The following is a 17335-nucleotide window of genomic DNA, read 5'->3' as shown; positions in this document are numbered from 1 at the left end:
AGGCTGTGAGGGGTTCTGAAGCACAGACTCTTTACTGTCTGGTCCTTCACAGAACACGTCTGCTGATGGTGGTGTAAACCATTTCTCCCTCTTCTTTTTTGATTTCTTATAGCCTCTCACTGAGGCGTCTCCCTTGGCGTGGCTGGGTGTGGCCTTGTGCACAGAGACCAGCTCCAGGTCTCTGTCATGCTCTCCCCAGAAACCTTAAAAGGACAAATCCAGAATGAGCTGCTCTTACAGGGGAAAGGGCTTATGGGAAAGGGCATTTTTATCACTCACATCCACTGGAGGGGTCCTGGGCGCAAGGCAGCCGTGGCTGCGGGGTCTGCGGTGCCTGTGTCTTCCCTCGGCCGCCCCTGAAGCATCTTCATCCGCCACTGTCTCTGTCTTCATGGCCCGCGAGCCCGCTCCAGGCTCCCACCCTCACTCTTGTCCCGGCCTCCACGTTTGTCTTTCCCTCCTCTGGTTCCCCTAGCTCCCCTCAAGCCCTTCCAGACCAGTGTAGCTTTCACAGTGGAAGAGGAAAGCTTCTGCTAAAAAGAAGGTAGCATTCCAAGGTGGTGGTGGAATCCTTAGGGCAACAAAAGACGGGCACCGCATTGCTTTTGCCTGTTTTTTTATCCCTGCATTTTCTGCCACTTTCCCCCTTCTGGCGCAAGCATTCCTTGCACCGAAAAGCCAGTGCTGGCCTTTTATCCTTCTTCCTCTGGCGGCCACAGGGCTGCTCCCTCCTCTGCTTTTCCACCTCCTCTTGGGTCAGGCGGAGCAACCTACCCTCTGCTTTGGACCCCCCCTCGGCCACTGTCCATGCATTCGGCAACTGACGGTTCCGCCTGGGTAACATACCCGCACCTGCCCCTCGGTGTCCCGTGTGGATGGGTGATTCCCACGGCCCGTCAGTACAAATCCTGGTCCTTCCCCCTGAAAAGAATCGGCGGACATGATTATCCACAAGCGTGAAGACACCTGCCCTGCGCAGTCTGAAGCCCGGGCATTTGGAGTGGATCAAGGGCAGAGCCTGGCTCTTACTTGCGAGGTCAGCCAGGCTTAGCGCGCAGGGCGGGGGAATGAGGGCTCAAAACCTCGCTGTTCACTGAGTGCCTTTGTCTGGCCTGAACTGTGTGGTTTCTGTGAAGAGTCCCAGTGGGGAGCTGAGAGGGGGAAACACCATCCCAGAGTCTGGCCTTTCTTTACCTTTTCCCAGCAGGGAATTTTAAAAGCACCCCCAGGTAGGAGACTGAGCCCCTTCTTCTTCTGCGATGTGTGGCTTGTTTGCAGACACGAGCCACGAGCCAGATTGCCTTCGAGCAGAGTCGGAAGCTCTGTGCAATTCCCTTCTCGCTCCTCCTGCCTCGGCTCCCGGCTAAGGCAGCGTCTGCCAGGCAGAGCTTCGTTTTGTCGAGACTGACTTGGCTTTCCCCCCTCAGGTGTGACAGGGGTCTGGAGCACGCCATCCCCCACTATGTCACCACCTACTTCCCACTGCTGCTCGTCCTCGTGGCCAACCCCATACTGTTTCGCAAGACGGTGACTGCAGGTATATCACAGGCAGGGGCTCCGGGGCCAGGCAGTGGCGGGCGGCCCCCTGGTCTTGGGTTCAGGGATCATCTAGGACCACCGACCTCACACGGCATCTTGCAGAGACAGGAGCAGAGGAGGTCCGGGCGGGGAACGGAGTCGGTTTCCCCCACGAATGGGAGCAGCGCCGTGACGGGCTGTCCGCCTTCTCTGCCAGCATGTGTCAGCTCAAAGTAGGGACCGAGGGACTTCTCCCTTCCGTCCAGTCTCATCCTGAGTCTGCCCTGGCCAGGCCTGGGGTGGCCTTGGAAGCCTGTGGAGGGGAGACGGGAGCTGAAGAGGAAAGGGGAGCCCAGGGGAAGGGACGGATGTGAACCTAGTGGTGGTGGGCACCCCCCCCCCCCCCCGCAACCTTGATGTGTGGGGCTGTGTCTTTTCCCCGTGGGGCAGGAAACAGGAAGGAGAGCACGGGAAATGAGTCAGATGCAGGGGTACTAACTGGATAAGCGGGATGTCGTGAGTCAGCAGAAGGTACTAGAAAGACCTCTGGGCCCAGGCAGGGACCGGCATTCCAACCCCCACCCCATCCTCAAGGAAGCGTGACCTGGGGCAGGTCTCCAGGGACCTGGGGCTGTGTGTGGCTCCCTCAAGGCACAATAAGGAAACCCACCTTCACAGAAAGGCTGAGGGCAGGACTTTAAAACAAGTCAAGTCCCCCCCACTAGGAAGAGGCAATGGCTGTGGCTCTCTGGGTCACGTTTTTCCTATCTTCATTTAAAACTAGTACATTAAATATAGCCCCCGCCCCAACAAAATTGCATTAAAAATAATGATTCCATTATATCAAGCAGGTGAACATGACTTCTACAAAAAGGACTAGAAAGAAAGACACTAAGATGCTAAGAGTGGTTGTCTCTGAGTGGACCCTGGGTCATTAATTCTCTTCTAAACTTTAATTAAATTAATTATTTAGTTTTCATTATTTTCGGGCCACGCCCGTGGCATAGAGGTTCCCAGGCTAGGTATCAAATCGGAGCTACAACTGCTGGCCTATGCCACAGCCACAGCAACGCCGGATCCTCAACCCACTGAGTGAGGCAGGGATCAAACCCACATCCTCATGGATACTCGTTGATTTGTTACCGCTGAGCCACAACAGGAACTCCTAAACTTTTAAGTTATTTATGTATTTATTATTTTTTTGGTCACAACCACTGCCTGCAGCAATTCCTAGGCCAGAGATCAAAGCCACACCCCAGCAATGACCTGAGCTGGATCTTTAACCCACCGTACCACCAAGAAACTCCTAAACTTTTTTATATTTTCCAAGTTGTCTACAAGGAAATGTGTTAAATCCCTCCTCATTCGAAAAGGGTGAGTGTGCATTTTTCTAATAAAAAATATAAATCATTGAAAATAGAGTTCCTGGGGCGTTCCTGTCATGGCGCAGTGGAAACGAACCCGACTAGGAACCATGAGGTTGTGGGTTCCATCCCTGGCCTCACTCGGTGGGTTAAGGATCCGGCGTTGCCGTGAGCCGTGGTGTAGGTCACAGACACGGCTCAGACTGGTGTTACTGTGGCTGTGGTGTAGGCCGGCAGCCGCAGTTCCGATTTTCCAATTGGACACCTAGCCTGGGAACTTCCATATGCCACAGGTGCCACCCTAAAAGGATGAAAAGACAAAAAAAAAGAAAAAAGAAAGAAAGAAAATAGAGTTCCTGAACTAGGAAAGCGCAGCCACAATCCGGAGCTTAATTAATAGCACGGGACCAATGTGGATTTCTTCCTGGTGACTGCGGTGACCAGGGCAGGGTGGGGGGGTGTAAGATGGTACCTTTGGGGGAAGCTGGGTCTAGGCGTCCGGGAACTGATCTTTGCAGATCTTATGTAAATCTCAAATTATTTCAAGGCAAATGTTTAAAAACCAATACATTCTCTGGTGTCCATGAGAACCGCATGGTGGCAGCTGTGAGGACAACAGGGCCGGGTCCTGCTGGCTTTGTGTGCCTCTGGCTTTGGTTACAGGCTCCCATCTGCTCTGCTGCTCTTTCCCTGGTGGTGGGGGGGAGCTGCTGGTCTTCGCTTCAGATGGACAGACCCGGAAGTGGGGGCGGTGGGGGAGGGGAGGGAGCATCTCCACTGGACGTAAATAATGGAATAAATAGTTACACACGGTTCTCCTCTCGTCTTCGCAGTGGCCTCTTTACTAAAAGGAAGACAAGGAGTTTACACAGAGAACGAGAGGCGGATGGGAGCTGTGATCAAGACCCGATTTTTCAAAATAATGCTGGTTTTCATTATTTGGTAATATTTCTTCTTCTTTTTCTTTTTAAAAAAACCAAAAAACAAGACACAAAACTGTCCCTGGGAAGGGATGTGCAAACCACATGTCACTGGCTTTTCCAAGTGTGACCTGAACGTTCCAAAGGGAAGGGTCTTTAGAAAGGAAATCTTTGAAACTTGTGCCTTTTGAGGAAATGCTCGCGAGGCAGGAAGGCAAGTTCTGCCATCCGTGAACTGCTGGAAAGATACTCAAATCTATTCATATGACGTAAAAAGCTGTTACATCAAAAAGTCCCGAGTTTAGTCTTGATACACCCCCCCTCCCCCGCCCTGCCCCACAACCATATGCATCCGGTGTTTTGTCCCGCTGATCACACTCAAAGTGCTCCCTCGCCGCTTCTCAAGCCACCCATTTGCATCTGGCTTGACCCCAGGATTCCCGCGTCTGGGACACAAGGTCAGGCGCACGTCTTTGGGGTGGTGACGCACAGCTCAGGCCAGCAGGTAGAGAGCGGCTTCCTCTCCTGGGCAACCCTCCATCACAGGTGCTCTCCGAACAGACCTGCAACCAGCACAGAGGAGACTGGAATCAAAAGACCCTTCGCTGCGGTGAAGGGATGCTTTGCCTGACAGGGCATGCCTTTGTGCTGTTAATAATTTATCTGACGGCGAGGAGGTGTGTTTGTACCTTCACTCATGCGAGACATAAATGACCTCCCTCTAAAAATCCCCTGTGCCTACCAATAGCAACCTCAAAAAATTCAGACATAAAACGCCAGGATTTACATTGGTACAACACCGTAAATCGACTACACTTAAAAAAAATGCCAAATCAAAGAACATGCCAAGACTTGTTTTGGCATCCATCTGAACGCTAGCTTTGTTTTCTAAGGGAGAATGCATTCTGGATGATTTGATCTGTGCTGGAACCTCACACCTGCTGTGGTGTTGGGTTCCCCTGGTGGGGGGGAGCTGCTGGTCTTCGCTTCAGATGGTCAGACCCGGAAGTGGGGGGGCATGGGGGAGGGGAGGGAGCATCTCCGACAGCAGGTGGCGCCTCCTTCCTGCTGAAGTGGTCGCCTCTGCAGGACTTCTAGGTCTTGCTAGACATGATGCCTGATGCCCAGCCCTCAAGACGGATTCTGTGGCGTGTTCTCTTTACCCGTGGACCGTTTTCTTTCCAACAGTTGGATGTCAAACATCATCAATGAAAGCCTTTTATTCTATCTTGAAATGCAGCCAGATATCAGTGGAGCCTCTTTGAAACAGGTCCGAATTGCAGCCAAGACCACGTGGTTCATTATGGTAGGTCCATCTTGATTGAAAATCTTATCGGAAAAAACAAACAGAAGAATAAAAACCACTCCCAAGTATGATGTATATGCCACTTAAATATGTAGTTGACGGTGTTCCTGGGGAACCTACATCTGGCCTCCATCCACCAGCTAACTAGTCTCATTCACTGCTGGGATCGTTATTAAGTGGGTATGTCGGACGCTGGTAAAGCCATTTGGCAAGTGTACAAACCTTTTGGGGAAACTTGAAATATCAGCAGATTTATCCTGAAGAAATATTTCTGACTGAAAAAGCCATGGGGAGGAAGATAGTCCTTATAACATTATCTACGATTATAAAGAATTCTAGAAATGCAGATTTTTTTTAAAAAGGGAGTGGTTAAGTAAATTATGATCTTTGATCTTGATGGAATGTTATGTGCATATTAAAAATGACAATTATGGAATGTAGTATTAAGTGAAAAATGCCAGGACCTAAAAATTACCTGATGACTTTTTTCCATGTATGAAAAAATGTTGACTAGCGATACCTAAATGATAATCAGGTGGGAAGACCATGGTAGATTTACCCCAGTGTTTTCATTATATTGCATTTGCAAAACAAAAATCCACACATGAGCTGTTGATGGAGAGGGACATGGTACCCTGCACAGAATTAACTCTCGTGCTGCTTCAGAGTCAGGGGAATGTGGGTGCCTGAAATGCCTCCATCCCTGTGCTGTGGGTCTTTTGTACGGACCCCACGTACGGGGAGGGAGGTCGGCCAGCCTCAGGGTGAGCCTCAGGCGCCGTTGTGAAATCTGATTCCCGTGCGAGTGCAGGTGGCGAGCTCCTGTGTCTTTGCTGGAAAGCTCGGCCAGGCCGGGGTACAGACGGTCCTGTGCAACCCCCTTGCTGCTCCCCTTTTCCTTCCCTGCCACGGTCTGTCTCCTCCAGACCCGCCCCCCCGCCCCCATCTCAAGGCACCTCCAGCCAATATCTGGGCCCAAACCCACCAACCCCCAAGTCCCAGTGAGGCCAGCCCCTAGGGCACGGAGATCCCGGTCCTCCTCCCCCATCCCCCTCTGGCCCCGCCCCTGCCCTCCCCCGCCTCATCCCCCTCGGCTCCTACGGGTCCCCTCTGGCCCCGCCCCTTCCCTCCGCCCCTCCCTCCACCCCGCCCATGTGCTCAGCCCCGCCCTCCCGCCCCGCCCCCTCCCCCTCTGCCCCGCCCTGACCCACCGTCTCTTTGTCCGCCCTCCCAGGGGATCCTGAACCCAGCCCAAGGGTTCCTCTTGTCTCTGGCCTTCTATGGCTGGACAGGCTGCAGCGTGGATTTCCAGTCTCCCCGGAAAGAGATCCAGTGGGACTCCATGACGACCTCGGCCGCCGAGCGGGCCCAGCCGTCCCCGGGGGGCTCCCGCGAGCCCCGGGAAAGCCCTGCCGGCGGGAAGGTGCGGACAGGCGGGCACACGTCCGACGAGGCCTTGAGCTTGCTGTCCGAAGGTAAGGGCCCTCCGCCGGGCAGGCGGCCAGGGCGGGGACCCAGGGCTCCCCGCAAGTCCTTTGTCACACGACGAGGCGGCTGGTGTGGAGGTTTCTGTCCCGACGTCTGTAACCTGCTTTAGGGTGTGAATGGAAAGTTACACTGTTCATCTTGCATCTCATCGTCCACCTGTCCTTTTAATATCACGGTGGGGCCTTTAGTTATTAAGTACCTAGCCTTGTATTGTGTTAGTGCTAACTCGCTCTTCCTTGGGCTGGATGGCATTAAATTTTTTTTTTTTTTTTTTTTTTTTTAATGACTGCACCCGTGGCATATGGAAGTTCCTTGGCCAGGTGTTGCAGCTGTAACACCAGATCCTTTAACCCACTTCACCAGGCTGGGGTTAAACCCATGCCTTTGTAGCAACCAGAGTTGCTGCACTTGGATTCTTAACCCACTGCACCACGGCAGGAATTCCCTGGATGGCATTTTGAATATGACATCAATTGTCACTTCAGAACCATCACTAACATTTGCTGTAAGGCAGGAGACTGGAGGACAGGACCTCTGTAGACTCTAAGTGCTGTTTGGTTTGCCCAGCTCACTCGGGGTGGCATTAAAGATGAAATGCCAGTCGTCCAGTACTGGCTCTTCTAATCTATTCTTTTCATTTCAGGACTTGCACTGTGGTCTTCAAACTCTGTGCTCTTTTCACTAAAAAAAAATTTTTTTTCCTTCTTTTTAGGGCTGCACCTGCGGCATATGGAGGTTCCCAGGCTAGAGGTCCAATTGGAGCTACAGCTGCTGGCCTACACCACAGCCACGGCAACTCGGGGTCTGAGCCACGTCTGCAACCTACACCACAGTTCATGGCAATGCCAGATCCTTTACCCACTGAGTGAGGCCAGGGATCAAACCTGCGTCCTCATGGATACTAGTCAGATTTCTTTCCGCTGAGCCACAATGGGAACTCCTCTGCTCTTTTTAAATTCCTATTCATCTTATTTGGGATTAGGTCCATTAACCCAACTGATGAGGAAGAAGAAAGTATCAGTTCAAGGCCCAAATAATGTTTCTCTAAAGATTATCATTTACTGGACTATTACATATATTTTATATTTATATATTCATGTATATCTTTTTATATATAAATCTATTATATAGATGTTTCATTAAACATACTGTAACCTTGTAATTTATCATGTGCTGTATACTCTGAATTTACTCTTAAAAAAACCTCGTTTATATCCTAATCAAGATGAGTCAGAGAAAGAGTAATAACCAGACCTGTGATCCTTACTCTGAGTTACATCTCAATGTCACTGTTACAGAACTGATTAATAATTTTACCCTCCCTCGTCCACACAGATTTTATCCCCCTCGGTCTTGAGTAAACATTTTGCTGACAGCATTGAGTATCGAGCTTGAAAACTCCTTGCAAGAAGAGAGCACATGTTTGCAGCCCCTCCCCTGGGGGTCAGGGGCTTGGGTTCCCACCAATGCTCCTTGGGGAGGAGGCCACCTCGCCCCTTCTTCTGTCCCTATGAGGCCTTTAAGCCTGTCCCCATTCCCATTTTATTTCACTGGGGCTGGTTAAAACCAGCTTTACCTAGAATGACACACACTGCCGGTGTTACCATGCAGGCCAGATACCATCTGGCACTCATTTCCAACACCCGACCACTGTACCTGGTAAAGACCTAGGAGTTTGTAAGAGCAGTGGGTTTTCTTGGAGTTCCCTGGTGGCTCAGTTGGTTAAGGATCTGACATTGTCACTGCTGTGGCATGGGTTTGATTCCTGCCCAGGAACTTCCACATGAGCCTCGAGTGTGGCCAAAGGACCCCCCAAAGTCAAAAAAAAAAAAAAAAACAAAAAACAAACCCAATTGTATATATAGTTTTGGCCACACCTGAGGCCATAGCAGTGACAATGCTAGATCCCTAACCTGCTGAGCCATCAGGAAACTCCAATGTTAAATTGCACATTTTTGAAGGAAAATTGGTAGCAGCTCATGATTCCACAAGGCCTAAGCGTTAAAGAATTCTTGGAGTTCCCATCGTGGCTCAGTGGTAACAAACCCAACTAATACCCATGAGGAAGTGAGTTTGATCCCAGGCCTTGCTCAGTGGATTAAGATCTGGCGTTGCCATGAGCTGTGGTGCAGGTCGCTGACGCAGCTCGGATCCCATGTTGCTGTGGCTGTGGTGTAGGCCAGCAGTTACAGCTCTGATGTGACCCCTAGCCTGGGAACTTGCATATGCTGTGGGTGTGGCCCTGAAAAGACAAAAAAAAAAAAAAAAGAATTCTTAGTCACGGAAGAGTTGGAATGCTATGTCAAATACGTCCCAAAAGAGCTAGGGGACAAAAGGGCGGAGACCTTCTGAAACATTTTTTTACAGAGATTTCATAATGAGTAAGCACTTTCTCTGAAGAGTAGCAATGCTTGTTAAGCTTATTAGCAGCGAGGTGACATGTGACCGCAGTAAGAGGAATGGATGTGGCACACAAAAGCTGTCACGATAACCTCCAGGACGAAGGCTCGGCAACTGGGCAGAGGACTGTTCATCTCGGCCTCCTCCCGACGGCCTGAGGACTAGCCCTTCCTGCAAATCTCACGTAGTGTTTCTTGACCTGTACTAGGGTGCCAACCACAGTGGTCCTTCTAAGAGTAAAAAGATCTGTGTGGCCTGTGCTTAAATAGTGCCGGGACCCAGTGGGCCTTCAATAAATGCTGACTCTGGAGTTCCCGCTGTGGTGCAACGGGATCAGTGGCATCTCTGGAGCCCTGGGACGCAGGTTCAATCCTTGGCCCAGAACGTGGGTTAAGGATCCAGCAAGGCCACTGCTGTGGCGTAAGTTGCACCTGTGGCTTGGATCCGATCTCTGGCTGGGAGCTCAACATGCCACAGGACAGCAAAAAAAAAAAAAAAAGAAAGAAAAGAAAAAGAAAAAGCTAACTAATAAGAATAACTAAGTTATATTGCATATTCATAATCTGAGGGTAAAAATGGAGAGTGAATGTTGGTGAGGAGCAGAAAAGGCTGTGAAAGTTTCCAGTCTGTGCCGACAAGGTCAAGGCCGAGCCGTCTGGGCTGCTGGCAGCCGACTCCTGTCCTTATACCCAAAGGGCCGGGCAGCCCTCTCTTCTAAGGCTGTGCTCTTGGAAGTGAGATGCTGCTGGCTTAGTCTGGCCTTTCTCCTGCTCTCCAGGCGCTTGGCTCCCGGTCTCTGAGTCAAGGCAGAGAGCGATTCCTAATACAGAACAGACTGTTACGTGGGGGAGAAAAGCCCAGAGATATGAACTCGAAGCAGGAAGCTCAGTTAGGCTTCTCCCTGTTTGCACTGTTAAGCTGAAGCCTGACTTGTTTATCACATCCTTAAGCCTCGACCACTTTCGGATTCACTCCAAGGCCAAGAGGTGTGCACAGAGCCTGTGTTACGGAAGTATCTGAAGTGGTGTCTGGTACTTACTGGGCACTTCAGTTAATTGAATTTGAACTTCAACAAATTTCATGGAGGGTCTGCGATATGGTTAACACCATTTTAGCCGGGGGGGGGGGGGGGTTGAGGGTCCCTGAGACGTACCAGGTATGAAACTTAACAGATAAGTACTATTTGTTTTTTTATTCTAAAAAGTCTGAGGAGTTCCCGTCGTGGCTTGGCGGAAATGAATCTGACGAACATCCATGAGGACGCAGGTTCGATCCCTGGCCGCACTCAGTGCGTTAAGGATCCAGCGTTGCCGTGAGCTGTGGTGTAGGCTGCAGACGCAGCTCAGATTCCGAGGGGCTGTGGCTGTGGTGGTGTAGGCAGCTGCAGTTCCGATGGGACCCCTAGCCTGGGAACCTCCATATGCTGCAGGTGCGGCCCTAAAAAGACAAACCAACAAACAAAACAAAACAAAAGTCTGAAGTGTTAAAGGAACACAGAAAAGGCAGGGCCTGCTTTGGTTTTGACTCAGCGTGTGTTTGTGGGGGGGTGATGTTAATTCACACTGGGAGACTCTGGGAGACAACAAAGCCCAGAGACGCTGTGTGTTGATTTAGGGCGGAAGGTCTGTATGTTTTTTGGCGGTGCCCGCAGCAGGGTATTTTATGCGAAGCTGGGAGAGGCAGGTTGGGAACAGATAATGAAGGGGTTTTACAGATTCTGCTAAGGCGTCTGCACTTTCTCTCATGGCCAGTCAAAGGCCGGCGGAGGTTTTTAAAGTGGAGGTGTGGCAGGATTGATGTGATGCTCCGGCTTTGTGACCATGGCAACACTTGTAACGTTGAGGAGATCTGTGTGTTAATTCCTCATGAGAACTTTGTTCCAAATATCATCTTTATTAAGGAATCAGAATTTCCCTAGGGTCTAAAAAGTCAAGAAAAAAGTTTTCTCGCAGATACAAAAACCTGGTTGGTTTTTATCTTATGTAAGAACATGAGCCCACCCTAAAACACTATTTCCTCCTTCCATGAGCTTTACAAGGTTTAGTGTCAAATCCGCGGCCCCCCTTTAACCAGGACGCTGTCCTCCGTGCTCAGGAGGGAAAGGTTCTGGCCGGCCCTGCACATAGGGGCGTGGCTCTGGATGAGGGCGGGGCCACCAAGGAGCTGGGGGTGTGGACCTGGTGGGCGGGGCACAAAGGGGTGTGTCTTCGGCAGAGGCCTGTTGGGAGGGGCTTTGGAGCGCAGGCCTTCCCTGCTGTGGCCAAGGAGAGGGGGTAGGGCCGAGGCTGTGGACGAGGTGTATCAGGAAATAAGGACAGTGGTCAGCGGGTAGGGCTGTGGGGAGATGGGGAAGCTTGTGGTTAGAATAGGGCACAGGTAGTGAGTCCCCAGGTAGGTGGCTTGTGGCCTATCTGGAACACAGTGGATGGAAGTGAGGGGTGTAACTGCATCTCTCCCACAATGGCCTTTTCTCTCCCATGGTTCTGTCTTTCCACAATTCCCGGGTTGTCCCACAGTTCTCCAGTTCTCTTAGGATTCTGTCTTTCCCACAATCCCCCTTTCTCTACCTTAACCCATGTTGTTCCCACAATTCCCTTTTCTCTGCCATTAGCCCTTGTCTCTGCCACAATACATGATCCCATAACTTGTTTGCACAATTCCATGTTTCTTCCAAATTCCTCTCCCATGAGCCATTGTCTTTCCCACAATTCCTCTGTTCTCCAACACCCTTTTTTTTTTCTTCAAAATTTTCTGTTTCCTACAATTTCCCACTCCCCCTATGATTCTGTATTCATCCTTGTCTCTTAGGAATCTCCCTTTCTTCAGCAATTGTGTTTCTGCCACGTTCTCTGCCCCCCCCCCAATATTTTGTCTCATAACTATCTCTCCAAATTCTCCATTCTCCCTCATAATCCTTCTCTTCTGCTATACCCTGTCTCTCCTAGAGTCTCCCACAATTACTCTTTATCTCCCATAACCTATCTCTCCCATTATTCCTTACATCTCCCAAAATACACTTCCCTTCTCCCTCACAGTTCTGTCTTTCCCAGAATTTTTTCTCTGGCCTATAATTCTCCATTTTCTCCCACAACTTCATCTTTCCCACAATTCCCCATTTCTCCTGCAATTCTGCATAATCTGCCACAGTTCCACACTTCTCCCACAATTCCCTCTGTCGCATAATCCTCCAGTTTTTCCCATAATTCCTATTCCATTTCAAAATTCTCCTACAATTCCTTGATTTTCCCACAATGCCCCATTCTCCCCCATAATCCTTTGTGTTTCCCACAATTCTACCTCTCCCAGAATTTTTTTGTTCCCCACAATTCCTTATTCTCTCTCATAATCCCTTGCTTTCCTATAATCCCCCCTCCCATAATCCCTTGTCTTTCCCACAATGCCCCATTCTTTCCCACAATTCTTTTCTCTTATGTTCCCCATAATTCCTTATTCTCTCCCATAATACCTTGCTTTCCAATAATCCACGCTCTCTCCCATAATCCCTTGTTTCACCCACAATTCTTCTTTTCTTTTCTTTTTTTTTTTTTTGTCTTTTTGCTATTTCTTTGGGCTGCTCCCATGGCATATGGAGGTTCCCAGGCTAGGGGTCCAATCAGAGCTGGAGCCACCAGCCTACGCCAGAGCCACAGCAACATGGGATCCGAGCTGCGTCTGTGACCTACACCACAGCTCACGGCAACGCCGGATCGTTAACCCACTGAGCAAGGGCAGGGATCGAACCCGCAACCTCATGGTTCCTAGTCGGATTCGTTAACCACTGCGCCACGACGGGAACTCCACAATTCTTTTCAATAATTCTTGGTTCTTTGTTGTCACTCTCATATCACCATTTTCTCTTCTAGGATTCTAACACATGCCATTTCTTCTGCCATTTTCTCTGCTCTCCCCACATCTTTTTCTTTACTGTAATTGCCTGTTGGCACCACAATTTTAAAATCTTACCCACAATCCCCGTTCTCATAACTTCTTGCCTTTCCACAGTTCCACACCTCCCACAATTCCTCTTTCTCTTACAACCTCTTGTCTTTTCCACAGTTCTACACTTCTCCCACAGTTCGTCATTCTCCATTAGTCCCTTGTGTCCCATGATGCTCTATTTTCCCCACAATCCCATATTCTCCCACAATTAGCCCTTCTCTCCCATAATCCTGTTTCCCACAACCCCTCATTTTCTCCCATAATCTTTCGCCTTTCCCATAATTCCTCATACTCTCCCATAACCTTTTCTTTCCCGCAATGCCCCCATCCTCTCCCTTTGTGTTTCCCATAATTCTTCATTCTCTCCCACAATCGTTTGCTTTCTCACAATTCTTCTATCCCATAGTCCCTTGTCTTTCCCACAATTCCTCATTTCACCCAGAAGTCTTTCTACTCTCACACAATTTCTCTTTTCAACAATTCTTGGTTCTTTGACATCATGCTCATATCATTTATTTTGTCTTTCAGGATTCCATTTTTTACCACTTCCCATTTCGTCTGCCATTTTCTCTGCTCTGTTCAAATTTTTTCTTTTCTACAATTGCCTGTTCACACCACAATTCTTCATTCTTAACCACAATCCCGTTTTTTCATAACCTTTGCCCTTCCCAATGTCCACACTTCTCCCACAATTCTTAATTCTCCCCATAGTCCCTTGTGCTCCCCACAATGTTGTTTCCCCCACAATTCCTTATCCCTCCACAATTCCCCATTCTCTTCCATAATCCTTTGTCTTTCCCACAATTATTCTTTCTCTTCTAGAATCCTTTGTGTTCCCCATAATTCCTCATTGTCTCCCACAACCCCTTGCTTTCCCACAATTCCTCTTTTTAACAAATTTTTTTTTTTTTGGTCACTATCATTTCACTATTTTCTTTTCTAGGACTCTTTGTTCTATCACTTTACATTTCTTCTGCCATTTTTCTCAGCTTTGTCCACAATTTTTTCTTTTCCACAATTGCTTTTTCACACCACAATTCTTCAGTCTTACCCACAATCCTCTTTCTCATAACCTTTGTCTTTCCCATAATTCCATACTTCTCCCACAATTCCTCATTCTTCCCCAATCCCTTGTGTTTCCCATAATGCCGGATTCCCTCTCCATAATTCTCCATTCTCTCTCACAATCCCCCATTCTCTCCCGTAATCCCCTGTCTTTCCCACAATTCCTCCTTTCAGCAATTCTTGGTTCTCTGTGGTCACTCTCATATCACCATTTTCTTTTCTAGGATTCTTTTTGTGACCACATTCCATTTCTTTTTTTTTTTTTTTGTCTTTTTGCTATTTCTTTGGGCCACTCCCACGGCATATGGAGGTTCCCAGGCTAGGGGTCGAATCGGAGCTGTAGCCGCCAGCCTACGCCAGAGCCACAGCAACACGGGATCCGAGCCGCGTCTGCAGCCTACACCACAGCTCACGGCAACGCCGGATCGTTAACCCACTGAGCAAGGGCAGGGACCGAACCCGCAACCTCATGGTTCCTAGTCAGATTCGTTAACCACTGCGCCACGACGGGAACTCCCACATTCCATTTCTTCTGCAATTTTCTCTGTTCTGTCCACAGTTTTTTCTTTTCCACAATCTCTTGTTCACACCACAATTCTTCAGTCTTACCAACAACCCCCTTCCTCATAACCTCTTGCCTTTCCCACAATTCACATTCTCCCCTATAATCCCACCTGTATCCCACAATGCTCTATTTTCCCCACAATTCCAATTTAACCCACAATTCTGCACCTCCCCAATTCTCCATCTTTCCCACAATTCTGATTTCCTCCCACAAGCCCTTGCATTTCCCACAGCTCCCTATTCTTTCCCATAATTCCACACTTCTCCCACAATTCTCCATTCTCTCCCACAACCCTGTTTTCCATAATCACCCGCCCTCTCATAAGTCCTTCTCTTTCCCACAATTCCTCATTTTCCCCAGAAGTCTCTCTTCTGTCCTGTGATTCCTCTCTCTGCTTTCTCACAGGTGTTTTTTTTTTTTTCTTTTGTCTTTTTTAGGGCCACACCCGTGGCATATGGAGGTTTCCAGGCTAGGTGTCTAATTGGAGCAGTAGCTGCCATCCTATGCTACAGCCACAGCAATGCCAGATCTAAGCTGCATCTGCAACTTACACCGCAGCCCATGGCAATGCTGGATCCTTAACCCAATGAGTGAGGCCAGGGAGCAAACCCGCAACCTCATGGTTCCTCGTCGGATTGTTTCCGCTGCGCCACGTCGGGAACTCCAACAAGTGTTGTTTGTTGTCACTTTCGCCTCACCATTTTCTCTTCTAGGATTTTGTTTTTTATTGGATCCTATTTTTTTCCTAGTTATTTTTCACAATTCTTCAGTCACCCACAATCCCTCATCTTCCCAATTCCTCTTTTTCCACAATTCTCCATACTCTCCCATAATTCCCTTTCTCCCACAGTTCCCCCATTCTTTTCCACGATTCCCCTGTCCTGCAATTTTCTGTTCTCTCCCATAAGCCCTTGTTTCTCCTACAATTCCCCACTGCTCCCACAGTTCCCCTTCCAACTGTCTTTCCTACAATTTCTTATTTCCCCCAGAAGTCCCTATTCTTTCCCACATTTCCCCTCTTCTCCCCTAATTCTCCATGTTCTCCCACAATTCTGTCTTTCCCACAATTCCACACCTCTCCCACAGTGCTCTATTTTGCCCCAATTCTATACCTTTCCCACAACTCCTTGTCTTTCCCACAATTCTCTGTACTCTCCCAACCGCCCTTCTGTCCCATAATTTGTTCTCTCCCCCAGTTCTTGGTTGTTTTCTCTCATAGATCTCCATTTTCTTCTGCCATTCTGTTTTCGACTACAGTTCATTTCTTTTGCAATTGTTTCTCTTACAGTAGTTCTCTGTTCTCCCCAGGATTTTTTCTTTTCCGCAATTGCCTGTCTACTCCTCCAGTCTTTCCATCCCGTAACCTCTTTTCCTCCAAAGGCTGTTTCTCCCCATATTCCCCACTTCTTCCACAATATCTGTATCTCTCACAGTTCCCTATCTTCTCCCATAATTCTGCGTTCTTCTTTGTCTCTCACCAACCTGCTTTCCTCAACAATTTAGTTTTCTACCATTTTCCATTTCTTCTACAATTGTTTCTCCAACAGCTTCCTGTTTTCCTCTTAGTTCCTTCTGTCTCACAGTTGCCATCTCCCACAGTTCTCCATTTTCCCCTAGAATCCCTTCCTCCTTGACTCCCCTGTAATACTGTTTATCCTACAATTTCCTTTTCTCCCATATTCTTTTTGTTGTTGTTGTTGTTTTTTTGCTATTTCTTGGGCCTCTCCCGCGGCATATGGAGGTTCCCAGGCTAGGGGTCCAATCGGAGTGGTAGCCACCAGCCTACGCCAGAGCCACAGCAACGCAGGATCCAAGCCGCGTCTGCAACCTACACCACAGCTCACGGCAACGCCGGATCGTTAACCCACTGAGCAAGGGCAGGGACCGAACCCGCAACCTCATGGTTCCTAGTCAGATTCGTTAACCACTGCACCACGACGGGAACTCCCATTTTTTTTTTTTTTTTTTTTTTGTCTTTTTCTCTTTCTAGGGCCGCACCCGTGGCATATGCAGATTTCCAGGCTAGGGGTCTAATTGGAGCTGTGGACATTGGCCTACACCACAGCCACAGCAATGTGGGATCCGAGCCGCATCTGCGACCTGCATCACAGCTCACGGCAACGCCAGATTCTTTGACCCACTGAGCGAGGCCAGGGGTCAAACCCGCAACATCATGGTTCCTGGTTGGATTCACTAACCCCTGAGCCACGATGGGAACTCCTTCTCCCATGATCTTTTGTCTTCCTCCCAGTGCCCCGTCTCCCCCACAGTACCCTCCTCTCCCATTTCGCTTCCCGCGGCTTCCTATTTTCTCCCACCATTCTAGATTCTTCATGGTCTCTCATGGATTTGTTGGCTTCCGCTATTCTGTTTTCTATCACATTCCCTCTCTCCAATGTTTTTTGTCCTAGAGATTTCTGTTTTCCGCCCCAAGTCCTTCTTTCTCACAGTTGCCTGTCCCTCTCACTCCTCCCTCAGGATCCCAAGGCAGCGGCCTCGTCTTGCCCACAACCCTCTTTCTCCCGTCCTTCTGTGATCTCTCCAGCAATTCCGCATCCCTGCCCCGAGGCTCTGTCCTTCCCCTTGGCACTCTTTCCCCCACGGTGCAATCTCTCCCACATTTCTCTGTCCTTTATTGTAAGGAGTGACAATTCCATCTCCCCACATTCCCTCTCTCACCGTTCCTCATTCTCGCCAGAATCCCCATTTTCTCAAAAGTCTGTTTTGCCCCGTGATCCCTTGTCTCCTCACAATTTTCTCGTCTGCCACC

At 49.2% G+C, this 17335-nt stretch overlaps 1 protein-coding gene across 1 annotated transcript in view; it reads left to right on the top strand.

Moving 5' to 3' along the window:
• Positions 1–17335, top strand: part of GPR143 (G protein-coupled receptor 143) — a 38474-nt gene that overhangs the window by 13695 nt on the left and 7444 nt on the right. The window contains exons 5-8 of the mRNA XM_085009018.1: positions 1428–1537; positions 3716–3824; positions 4991–5108; positions 6343–6583. Coding sequence (XP_084865144.1) covers positions 1428–1537; positions 3716–3824; positions 4991–5108; positions 6343–6583 — 578 coding nt within the window. The remainder of the gene's footprint in view (positions 1–1427; positions 1538–3715; positions 3825–4990; positions 5109–6342; positions 6584–17335) is intronic.

This window comes from Sus scrofa, chromosome Y, assembly GCF_054392235.1.
Source record: "Sus scrofa isolate SSC_HxYL_T2T_F1_AM1 chromosome Y, Sscrofa_HxYL_maternal_Yorkshire_Landrace_v2.0, whole genome shotgun sequence".
In the NCBI taxonomy this organism is placed as follows: domain Eukaryota; kingdom Metazoa; phylum Chordata; class Mammalia; order Artiodactyla; family Suidae; genus Sus; species Sus scrofa.
The sequence above is the reverse complement of the archived record's forward strand: the minus strand, read 5'-3'. Positions and strand labels throughout refer to the sequence as shown.